General features: G+C 39.5%; 1 protein-coding gene across 1 annotated transcript; it reads right to left on the bottom strand.

Annotated features, from left to right (window-relative positions):
* Positions 1–4,519: 4,519 nt before the first annotated feature.
* rpf2 (ribosome production factor 2 homolog) lies at positions 4,520–10,942 on the bottom strand. The gene is made up of 10 exons (XM_018699702.2): positions 10,801–10,942; positions 10,452–10,584; positions 9,741–9,778; positions 9,049–9,088; positions 8,876–8,957; positions 8,622–8,698; positions 6,384–6,483; positions 6,202–6,304; positions 5,876–6,020; positions 4,520–5,027 (listed from the first exon to the last, which is right to left on the bottom strand). The coding sequence occupies exons 1-10, from the start codon at positions 10,821–10,823 to the stop codon at positions 4,842–4,844; spliced, it is 927 nt and encodes a 308-aa protein (XP_018555218.1). The 5' UTR covers positions 10,824–10,942; the 3' UTR covers positions 4,520–4,841.
* Positions 10,943–12,948: the final 2,006 nt, after the last annotated feature.

Here is a 12,948-nt window from a genome sequence, read left to right on the forward strand (position 1 = left end):
ACAGTGGATGACATTATTGTCCAATAATCAATTTGCTCATTTTTATCATAACACCATCATTAAGCAAAAAAAAAAGAAATGGTTGCTGAATAATCGAAGTGTGTAAGTGTGTATGGCATATGTCCTCTGAATCTTATAAATCACCAGTGAGCTATGTGCTCATACTTACATGTAAACTCCTTCCATGCTTGTTTATTGTTTTTAACACTTCGGGGCTTCCCCTGGTAACACCATGTTTAACATTACAACACTGATCTGTGGGTAATTTCCTACAGCAAATTCTGCAGAAATGGAGGCCTACAGACCTATGGAAAGAGTGCCCCTCGCAGACTTAGCGGGGGTGTGCCTCAGAGTCTGTGAGTGTGGACATTGGAATTGGGTCCATGTTTACTAGTTTGTAGTCTTCTTCTTCCAGCAGGTCTCTGAACATTACTGTCATCATTGGAATACTGTGAAATCATTGGCAACACTGTGTATATATACAAATAAACTGAACTGAACTGAACTGAACTAGATAGTAGGGTGAATTGAATTGTATCACATCACTCACATGCTGGCACATGCACAAGCTAAACAAAACAGGGAGCCAGCTCTACAGCAGTCATAAACTAGAGGTCATAAACTCCAAAGGGAACCTTTAATATTCAAATACGAGATTGAAAAACTAAATTAATGGCAATTGATAATATTGTTAATATACAAGCCATCTCAACTTCTAATGTTCACAAAATAATGTGAACAAGAAATGTGTCAAAGATTTTTGGGCTGTCTGTAGTGAAATCAGTTACGTTAAATGCAGTATAGGTCTACATGGCAACCCTATCACTAGACAAGAACAGCAATATTAGACAGTTCTGCTAAACCCTGCATATCCTAAATGGTTTGTTGGCTCCAGTGCCAATGTTTTCAAACTCCTCACTTTCAACAATGTTAATATCTGATGAAAAACTTCTAACAGAGCTGCAGTGCAGACCATCTTTGTCCACACCAAATCAATTCCAAAACCAGGTTTGAAGAGACCTAGATGATTGCTGAGTCTGACCCAGCTCCAAAGGCAATATAGACACTGGCTTACCTTCTTCATTATTACACGTATTTAGTTCTATTTTGTTGGAATTTATGGAATGATATTAAAAAACACTAACCTTTTTACATAACTAATTTCTGTTGCCTCCACTCTTGCATTATTAAAACAGTCCAATTAAAGTATAAGAGGCATAAAAATAGCCAAATAAATGTAATCAGTATCAGAAGTATGTCTTCTTAAAGGGTTAGAGGTTTGAGTGTGTGTGTGTGTGAGAGAGAGAGAGAGAGTTACACAGAGCTGTATGGTGTACATCTTTGTCAGACAGAGATCTAACAGCAGCAATAATAGAATACTTCCATTTGAAGAAATATAAGCAGAATTTTATAGTATTGATGTGGATTTGAATTGAATCTTTGGTTAGAAGTTGTAGACTGTGAACTGTGATGTTTATCACATTGCCAAATCATAACAATAATTTGCTCTCATGATAAATTAAACCAAGTAACACTACAGAACTACCACTGTAATTATCTGCATTCTTTATTGTACATTTCTGTGAAAATCTAACATTATTTCTTGTGCCAGTTACAGATCACTATAGTTGAGGGGGATGAATGGACAACTTCAGTCACTGTTGCTGCAATTCCTGCAGTTGCCAGTGGGGATTTATGGGATTCAAATTTCATAATGAATCTGTAAAGTTTCATAGTAAATCAATGGGTTCTCTGGTGTGGACATCAGCTTCACTTTTCCTTTAAAAGCAGAAATCAGTAGAATGGGATGAGCAAAATGCAATGCATTGATCACAAAGGCTGCCTTTGCTCATCAATAAAAGCCATGTCAACACACAGTGTATCCCTGTGTGGTTTAGTGCCTAGACAATGATATAGTTCTACTCTTACATGCTCATCTGCCAAACAGCGGCACCAACAACAGGTGGTAGCAATCACAGCACAAAAACACATGGTCATTACTCATGGAGTAAGTCTCTCACATACTCTCACTCTCTCTCTCTCTTTCACACACACACACACACACACACACACACACACACACACGAGGTTAGATTTTTTTCTATGCACCCTTTTCCTTGACTCCAATCCCCCACCCCCACCCCTCCCACCCTACTATCTAAAGTAACCATTTCATAACTTTTCATGGAAGCGAGTACAAAGAAACATGGAAACTTTTCATCATTCATATTCACTGTGCATGTGTTGTCTGACAGAAAGGTATAGACTCTCAACCCTTTTAATACCCCTGGACAATACTCTGTCACTTAGCTACTTTATTGTACCACAAGAAGAATAGCATAATGTCTGTTAAATAGCTGATGAAGTTTTTAAAAAATTAAAGAAGAATCTGACCAAGTGTGGAACAAAAACAACGACAGTAAAACTGGTTTTCTCAATGGAAAGGTTTTCTTTCTTTTTTTAAGATAAAAAGAATTTTGTCATGCATTTCCCTCTCTCACCAGGAAACACATATCGTATTACTTGCTAACTGACGTTAGCTGACTTACAGTATATACAGTTAAGCAAAAGCATGTTACCCTTCTGCTGAAAGAGGAAATTAAATAAGCCAATGGAACTGCTTTTGTACAAAGAACAGGACATCATGGGCTTTGCGTAAAGGTCGACCGGTGCGATTATCACCGATTCAATTCCCCGCCACAAACCGTTTGACGTCATAAAAGCAAAACACTGTTAACTTTAATTCACTGTCGCAGTTGGAGAAGACTGCTTCAGAGTGTGAGCTTACAGTAATAATTTAGCCATATTAACTGACCTTTCTTCCAGAACAATTACATATGGAAATTCATACCACCTCTAACATTACTCATGCCTGACCTGAAGTGGGGCTCCGTCCCAGCCACACTCACCTGTTCTGAAGCGGAGGTCATCATCGTCCTCGGAGCCGAACTCCCGGAGGAGTGAGAGGAAGAGTATACCGAAGGCGTTCTGGATCCCAAACACCGAGCCGTTGCACCACATGGCGGCCAGCATGACCAGCCAACCCCAGCCGCCCTCGGGGTGCACGAACTCGACGTCCTCCGCACCCTGAGCCGCTGTTTGCTCCGGCACTGACACTTTTGTGTCCCAGTTCTCCTTCTTGTCCTCCTCCGTCCGTCTGGCCTCTGCGGGTACGCCGTCGAGCACCTCATCCTTACCGGCCGCATCACCGTCTGGCATATTGTTCCCTTCTGTCATTGTCTTTATGTCAGCTTTATATTAAAGTGGAAACAGCAGTTTGTGCTAGTAAATCTGGAGGTATTTCTCCTTCAATGGCAGGAGTAAGAGAAGTAAAAGTTCAAATACAGGTTATGTCTGAGCAATGGCGGCTTTCAGGTTAGGATAAAGTTTAATCCATTTAAGTGAAGCTACGGTAGGAGCTACGCTGGTCAAGCAATATCTGTTCCTACAGTAACTGTTAAAAAGCTGCTGTTGCAATATTATAAATAGACAGCGCAGAGGGGCGGGGCTATGGGGCATTCTGTAGCTGATTGGACACTGTCATTTACCCGTGATAACCACGTACTGAAATAGACAAAATACTGTTTCAATACACAAAACGCTAAGCACGACCAGTCATAAAATACTAATACATACACAGGGTAATGTCCCCCAATTCATCACCCCTCCCCCAACAGCCCCCATTACTTCTGTTATGAAAGGATCTCACTTCCCCTTCCCAGCTGCTAAAAATAGACTGAAAGTGCTGGGCAAGCAGACAGACATGCAGAAGGATATGAGCGGTGAGCAGAAAATTAAAGAAAAAGTGGGTGCGATGCGAGTGATTTGAGAGCATAACATAAACATACAGAAAAGTAATCAAAACTGTCGTTTCAGAAAAGCCTGATATTACCCCCCAACCCCATCACCCCGAAAGGCAATACCGTGGTGGTAACATTTATATATTTTGTCTATATAATATTCTAGAATTTAAAGAAACAAAGCTGTATTCCCCCAACTGTCAAGTCTAGTATTCAGGAAATACTAATGTCTAAACCTCTAAATTATGAACATGGCCTCTTTCTACTGATCCTCTTTCTACTAATGCTAGCAGATCAAGTCCACACAGATAAAAATAATTTGCAAAAACACTCATCTGCAATCTGATCCCCTCCCTTTGCAGTCAAAGTAACTACGTGTCGGTAATGTTAATCCCAGACACATCACACATTATCACTGCCACAAAACAATGAATCTTTGCCCCATATTAATTACTTTCTTATTAAAAATTGAATCTAGAGATAAAAGATTGGTTAAACTGGAAATGAGTAAAACTGGCCCTGCAGCAACGAACAAAGTTGTTTAGGAAGATAAACAACAGATAAATAAACAAACTCTGATATTATCGTGAGCGAAACCAAAACAGGCCCCTGAAGATTCCAGATAGTTGTATTTCCTTTAAAGTGAGTGCTGCTGGTGAAGTTTCATTTTTGCACACTTCAACTTAAAGAAGAAATCAGCTTATAATTCAGTAGACAGATAACATTAGTAAATGATTTTTTTACTAGACAATTGAGCTGACACATACATGACACTCAAGAACAAAGAATCATCTGAATGTCACATGGGAAAAATACAAAGGGGAGAGAAGAGAAAAGACATATCTGATCTGTATCCTGACTGCCTGGTGGCAAGTCACATGCCAAGTCCTTCTAACAATAAAAGCTGGCGATGATGAGCACATGGTCAGTCTTATAAATGAGATGGATGTCCTGTATCAGACTGATGGGACACTGACCAGTACTGGACATTCATCCACATGCACAGGAGGAGAAAACAGTGTAGCTGTTCCATCACAGACATCAGCTCTCTACTTTGGCCACTTTGGGAGCCTGTCCACCCTGCTCTCCGGTGACCACCTCCCCCTTCCTCTTCCGCAGGCCCTTCATCTTGCGTGTGTGCAGCTTGGACAGATCCTGCTTCTGCATGTGCACCCGGCCAAACTTGGTACCAAAGGCATCGTGGGAAATGTTCTTCTTCTTCTTGACCTGAAACAGTGAAAAACAGAGGTATTAATAACATGTCAGTTGGATAAATTAACTTTTATTTAAAGAACTTTTTCCCAGATGTTTTGTCATACTTTGGTCATTTTGGGACATTTTACACAACAATACATCTACGTTAAATACTGACAAAGAAATATTCCATTTGTATGACTCATGCACCAGTCGGTCACTTCACTGGTTATTTATTCAGTCTACCAGTCGGTCCACCATTCCTTGTGACAGCTGTAGTTTTCAATAGCTTTACAGCTGATGAATGATCTTAGCCCACATCATGCTCCACCTTTTCAACGAAGCAATGTTTGAAACACAATTTAACACAGAAGGATGTTTTAAAATGGTATATGTGCAGAGGTTAACCCTTTAAATTTAAGCATATGGCCTTTCCTCTGGCACCACCTTCTGGAGAAAGGTTATATTTTCAATCAACTAGCAGGCAGGATTTCAGAACGGAGAAGGGTCCAGGGCATTTTCAACCATTCAACAATTTGTTATGGGTTTTGTTTGGTTTTTTTTGGTATGTAATGCAGTACAGCCTCATGAGGACAGTACCTGAAATAATTTGCCTGGTTTTGCCCTGTTTGTTTGTTACTTGGTTATATGTTCAAATGAATCAGCATTAAAATAAAATATGAGACAAAAGAAGTCAAATTAATGAAAATTCAAGCTATTTTTTCCCAGCGCTTTGCTTATTTCTGTTATCAAGGATATTTCCAGTGAAGGTACTTCTCATTTAGTTTAATTCCCCTTTGTCAGGACAGGAGGAGAGACAGAGGAGACAGAGGCTGGGAGTCAGCAAAGATGTCCAGGAATTTTATCCTGGTGATTTTTACCTTCAGGGCCTTAGGCTGTTTGTGAGCTAACTTGTACAAGTCATCTGAAGCCAGATGTGTTCTTCTCAAGACAAAGTCAAATGACGGCCCGATCTCCTCCAGCTCTATCCGTGGTGTTCGGCACCCAGATTTCTTCAACAGACACCTGCAATTACACAACATCCAAATCTCTATTATTGTAGGTGAAAATGAAACAGAGTGGATGGTGTATACCAAAATCCTTTTTTTGGTTTCTAAAAAGCATTAAAACAGAAGATTACTGTTCATTCTAAATACAACTAGTTCTGAGCAACTGAGATTTTTTTAAGCAAAATTCATTTCAGCACCTGTAGCTGCGCATGAATATTTTCCCATCCAGGGCAGTGAAGTGCAGAACATGTTCTAAACCTGCCAGGCGCACTGCAGACACAGTGGGACCTCTGAAGAAGTCTGAGAAGCAGGGCAAAAATTAGCAGACCAATGACAGATCATTTTCACCATAAACAACACCTTTATCACGAGTGCATACCTATGAGCAGACTCTTCAGACGTTTGTGCTCGTTGTCTGTATCAAAAGCCTCTCCCGCAAACACAAGCATTGGTTTCGTCCCCTCAGGACATTTACTGGCCTGCAAGAGAAAAGGCAAACTATACTTATGGAGTCTGTAAGTTATTATCAGTGGAAAACAGGGTAGTCATCAGAAAACTTAACAAGAAAAATATACTGGCTCAAGAATGGTATGTAACTACAGATGATTGTTTTGTCAGATGAATGACGTTCATTGAATAAAGTCACTTTATACTTCTGTTTAGTCAGCATACTCCACAGACACTCCTCAGTGAAAAACTATTTTGAAGCATCTCAGACAAGGTGGTCACTGTGGCGCCTTACATGGGTGATCTGGTTTGGTTGTCATGGTAAAATTTAGGGTTGGGCAGTATGTTAAAGATTCCCAACTAACAGCTGTCATTTTCCAATTTACACACAGGTGTGTGAAACAATAGAGCCTACTCTTCTTCAGTTAATCAGAATTAATCTGATAAACAATAAGATTTAAAGACAGGCTGAACAGCTGTGCGACACAATTTGACCCGAGTGGCGTCAGATGAAGGGCACGTTCGCTTGCAGACGCCATTAATCAGGACTCTCTTCTCCTTAGATTAACAGTAACTCTGGGAGACTTCCCCAACAGGATGAATGTAAAAGTTTTTCTATTTTTTTCTCAGCAGCTGTTGAAAAGGGGGGGGGTTGTATGATATTCAGGGTCGTCAGGCTGACATGTAATCAGTCAAGTCACTCGCCTTGTTCCATCATCATCATGTAAATATTGGTAATCAGCAGTTCTCTTCAACAAGCAGTTTCAGGATAATGGCTTAAGCTGTACCCAGTGAGGTGCAACATTAGCAGTGCAGGGATAAACAGCTGTGTTTTCATCTTATTCTTTTAGAGGTGCCTTATGTGCCTTAGTGAATGGGCAATATGAGGAGTCAAGGGAAAAGAGAGGGGTCTTGTCCCAGTTGTTTTCTACAGGCAGTAAGCTTCTTGTGCTCTACTCTCATGCCCCCTGGTCGCCTCGTGTTTCAGATGCTCAGAGGACCTGCAAGAACTTAAAGTGATACCAAAGGTTTACCATGGCTTCTAGGACGCAACCAAACAGTCTAGCTAAGTCTGGCTAGTGAAATCTATTAAGCACAGGTCAGAATGAGGTCAGTGATAAAAGCCTTTTTAAGAGGATTATGTGAAGCCAGATGTGACTGACCCACCTTAAATACAGTTTCTTGGTCAGTATCATCGTAGAATGCAGTGTTTCTGCTGTCACAAACACTCATTCAGTCACAGCAGGCTGCTCCCTGACAGCCTCCCTGACCTCATGTTATGTTATGTGAAATGATGAAAATTTCCACTTCCACAGTCTCTGTAGTGAGCTTTTCTTAATTATGGACACTTTCACCTTGCAGGTGAGATGCTAGTCTGATGATACAAATGGGTAACTGGAACACATATTACTATTTGTACAGCAAATGAGCTGCTTAGCTGCCACTGAATGCAACATTGTGCAGTACGCCACAGGAGACCCAGACAGTAAAAAGTACATGAAAAAACACATTACTTGATGTATTTTCATAAGCAATCAGCTGTAGACATCCTCTTAAAAAGAGAATCAATCACACAGAAATATATTACATTTAATATTCCCCTCATTACTTAACAGAGGTTGCTTTTTATTCCTGACTGGGTTTAGTGGTGTGTAGTGCTTATTGCAATAAAACCAATTTGCCACCCTCCAATTATTATTTTGACAGGAATCCTCCCTTAAAGGCTCTTTCAGAGGCCAAAATAACACGGAAGCGAAAAACATCAAACAGCAGGTAGACAGATAGAAAGAACAAAGAAAAAAGAAAGGTGAAAATTATTCCTTGTGAACTTCTCAAAGACTCCATGGGGTAGAAAACATTTATGCCGGGACACCTTAATTCGAAAATTAACTGTTTAAACAAGGCCCTTTATAATGATGGCAAGTTAATCATGGAATTAACAGTAAAAGCAGAATAATGCTTCTCCCAGGACCCAGAATCCATTGGGTGGAAAAGGAGCAGCAGAACTTTAACACAGTTATCAGCTCACGTCTAAAACATTTCTGCATTGTGCACAAAATGTGACCTTATTTTGGAGCTGTGAGGGTGTCATCACCTCTCTGATTATAATTAACTGACCCATCACCTGGTTTGTCTACAGGACAAATCCTTCAGCACAGACAAGCATTACCTTAATCTCACTCAGTGAGACGTACTTCTCAATTCCGAGTTCAATCATATCAAGCACATGGAAGTCAAACAGACGACCTGGAAATAAACCACAACAAAGGAAATAATGACACACACACAGTATCATCTGGCCTGCAGTCCAAAACAAAGCGTATGCTAAAGGCTTACTGAAAATTACCTGCATCTGATTGGTAACAGATACAGAAATTCAGTATCAGCTGGTGTATTTATGTTTACAACTGAGAGAGAATTTACCAAATATGAGGTTGTTGGGCCGTTTCTTGTTGTGAGAGCCAAACAGAAACAGAGAGCAGTCTGTCTTCTTGGAGAAAAATTCCTGATAAAGAGTCAAAATTATTAGTGACACACCTGAAACACATGTACAAACATTTAACTGTATTGAGGAATTAGCTTTTCTGTACTCGTACCAGCGATGTTGAGTCCTCAAATGGCCGAGTTATGTTCTTTCTGAGAAGGGAATACAAATTTTATCCACTGCAGACAGACTTTGATGGTTTTCACTTAACAATTCTCATTCTGGAACTGCTAATTGTACTCAGTAATGGTTCTGTTGGATCATTTGGGATTTATCATCACCCCATGCTGTGAGTTGTGACAAAACATTTTTTTTTCCCATAAGACTACATTAATATTCCCATTCACCTGCAGCTCAGAAATTCTGCCATGCACAAACTAATGAACTGTAGTGTAAATGTGAAGTCAGAAAATATATATTTTAAGAAATCAAATGTTGAGTCTGTCATGTGTCTCTGCTGTCAACATCCACTCTGAGAGCTCTCAGTGGAAACAGCCATATCAAATACTGTTTGTGAACATGTACGCGAACATCAACATTTTGTCTTTGGTTACATCAAACAACTTGTGATGTTGCATGAAATTACATGACATCAGTCTAATAAATAAGCACTTAAGGTTCATTTTTAAACCTTTCTCTAAACATGAAGAAGAATTTAAAATGCTATGATTTTACTTGTACTTTCAATATTGATCATTCAACTGTAAGCATGTTTGAAAACTATAAACTATAAACTCTTAACTCTAAGAGAAATAAAAGATACATTTATCCTATTTGTAATATCAGGATATAAAAATCACTTACTTTTTGTACAGCACAGCATTGGGTTTCCTCAGGGAGTACTGCAGGAAAGACAGGTTTTATTAAAATTTACATTGGTTCAATCACAAATTGCAGCATCAGGTTTAATAAACAGCCTTAGTCACAAGTTTAAATCTGTTGATTCACACTGATGATTTATGTGAAAGTTCTGCTGAAAAATACTGGTCCAGGTTAAATCCCTCTCTGGATACACAAGAGCCTCAAGAGTCAAACTCAGGTCTTCGGCTTTGCTGATGTAGTTTGGGTTAACAGATCAACAAGTCTAAATCATATCACAGGAATCTGACTGACTTGCACAGTTCAGAAAACTGTTTTACTGAAATGAATCTGATTGGCTGCAGAGGACAGGAAGTAGCAGGCAGTGCCCGGTGCTGCTTTAGAAGAACCTGAACCCGCAGCTGACAAACTGCCATGTTACATTGATGAACAATTATCAATACAAACAGACGTACAGAGTTTCAAAAGTATTTCAGATACATCATAATCTGATTAGGTCTTGGAATGTCACACCTGATGTGTTGAAATTTGTGCGTGAAACTTCTGTTAGATGTAGCTGAAAGACTGACAGTGTCTGACTCCAAGTTTGTACACAGAGAATTCCAGCTTGATTAAATAATTGGAATGTTAAACCTTTACAACAGCCACTCCTGTACTGATGGTCTCCGTCAGTGAGCGAGTCACTAGTTTACTTACTAAGTCCTTGAGGGCCTGGGTGATGGTTAGACTGGTGTTCCCTCCTTTCATAATCATGGCACTCTTGACATCCTCAGTCAGCTTTGGCGCTCTGCTTTCTAAGAAACGCTTGGAGCGCTTCGTCTTGGGTTTTCTGAGGATACAAGGATACAAGCAGAAGGTGACACACCGCCATCATTATAAAAACCTATGTATCCTAAAAAGATTTCTGTCCATGCGCGAACTTCACGGGCGGAATGCTAGGCTAGGTAGCCTTACAAAGACAGCTTCGCGTACACTGAACTAGCTAATTCTGGGGAAGATAAATACAGACGCTTAAGCACAGTGAAAAATGGACTGTCACACTTACATTACACTGTCTAACTGTGTCATTTTGAGTCTTTATTCTCCCTGCCAGCGACAGGAGCGCTCACGTTCTTCTTCTCCCACGTGAAGTAAAGCGACGGAAGACAACAGTGGTGTTTTTCTTTTTCTCTGGCCTCTCGCGGTGGTTGATATCCTGCTCCAAGTCAGTTACCGCCACCTAGTGTCACAATTACACCCCACGGCACTGACTGTCCACTAGAGGAGCCACAGACCAAAATAATGCTGAGAATATGTTTCTGTAGTACAGTATTACTGTGCTTGATAAATTTCAAGTAATGAAGCACGTGACTCCCATGAATGATAAGACAGACCTGGCAAAGAAAGCAAGTTAGTTATCAGGGTCTTGATATTGTACATGCTGGTTCACTGTCACACTGTTAATGGAACAGTGCTATTGTTAGTTATTAGTTAAACCTGTGCGTTTCTACTCATGAAAATTCAAAATGTCTGCTGTGAAGAAGGGCTGTGGCAGCGACAGACAAACACTCGTATAAGTTTAATGGAGTCTGGAGTGATAATGTCCACATGAAAGAGAGGTGACCATCAACAAAGGCTGTGCTGTTCTTCATTGGCAGCATCAGTCCAGAGGGAAGGCACTCTCCTCCACCCAGTGAGCCTGTGAGTTTCTTCAGGTGCAGACCATAATCATAAAGATATATTCAATTCAATTCAATTCAATTTTATTTATATAGCGCCATATCACAACAAAAGTCATCTCAAGGCATTTTTCATATAGTATATATTTAAGATGAATTTAGTTTACCTGTGAAGACCAATACTAACTGTTTTTATTCTTACGTCCACCTAAATTTCTCTAAATGAACCCTGAATTTCTACCAGGAACACTGACTCTCTGTGTAACTGGATGGGCTGTTTTTTAATAAGCTGTTTTAAAAATTAACTAACTCACTGCCTGTAAGGTAGTAGCTGTTCTACCCTGTGAAATGCCATGATGTCGTGATAAGGATTCTCCTAATGCTTTTTTGTTATTACCTCATCCAGTCAATGGAACAAACGTAAGTGAAAATAAAAATTATATCACAAGCAAAACAAGAAGACAGAAGACAAATAAGGAACCCATGAATAACAACAGCTAAAAAGAGAGAAAAACTGAGGTGAAAATTATGTTGAAGTCCAGTTAATCTGCTTTTAGATTTTCAAAGACGGTTTGAAATGTTTTTGCCAGGCATCATTTAATTTCTGAGTTGATATATTTACAGAGTACCAAATCTTTTCTAAATGACTGTATTGCATGACCTCCTTATCTCAGTGTCTACGTACTGGTGGCAGTGCCTTCTTTCATTTAAGCAGAATCACTTTCCAAGGAGAGTCCAGAAAATTAACCCAAGTCAACATTCATTGGAGCCATTCACTGTGAAGCTCCACACCTCCAGTCTGTAATGCAGGCTTCCTGTTAAAATCTCTTCTCTGTGTCTCATAATGTCTTATTACTGAATGCTTTGCATATATTTCAGGTTCAGAGGAAAATACAGCCCTTTACCACATTTATCTGCCAGAAACAGTTTGTTGTTACCTGAGGAACTCAATTCTGCCAGATGTTTTTATTTTTAAGTATTAGCTAATTGCAAATTGTTCCCAACACCAGCTACAGCCTGCCTGATATACCTGTTAAAGCCATGTACAGCAACAGTCTAGTGCTGTAAAGAACAGTACTTTACAATGAAGTACCTGCCCAACTGACTTTTAATTGCAGTTTTCAAAGAGGGTTTACTCTTTGATTGACATTGAATCCAAGAAAGTTTAATGTGGCGCGGGCACAGATCAATATAAGAAGACCATTTAACAACAAAGTGAAAATAGACCTCTGCAAATGAATTTCAAAATTCTTATTTTTTGGGAAGATGTAACCATGGAATGTGAACAGTATTTTTTGCTTAGAAAGTGATAATTAATTATTTAGTTTACATTTTCTGTTCACTGACTTATTGATTATTCAAATTGATTTAATTGTAGGATAAATACACCTGTATCTGAAAAGTCCAACTCTGGTGAGTTAGTATCATGGTCAAATCTGAGAGACGAGGATGTAGCAGCCCAAGCAACTCCACAAAAATGTGACTCAAACACTAGGTTATGAAAATCACTGGATTAAAGGACCAAAAAACTATAA

This window comes from Lates calcarifer, linkage group LG7_1 (genome assembly GCF_001640805.2).
Source record: "Lates calcarifer isolate ASB-BC8 linkage group LG7_1, TLL_Latcal_v3, whole genome shotgun sequence".
NCBI lineage: Eukaryota > Metazoa > Chordata > Actinopteri > Centropomidae > Lates > Lates calcarifer.

Coding starts and splice junctions, on each gene's coding strand:
- rpf2 (XM_018699702.2), bottom strand. CDS start 10,823: ATGACACAGTTAGACAGTGTAAT. Junction 9,089..9,740: donor AATGCTGTGCTGTACAAAAA/GTAAGTGATTTT, acceptor TTCCCTTCTCAG/AAAGAACATAACTCGGCCAT. Junction 8,958..9,048: donor TTGAGGACTCAACATCGCTG/GTACGAGTACAG, acceptor ACTCTTTATCAG/GAATTTTTCTCCAAGAAGAC.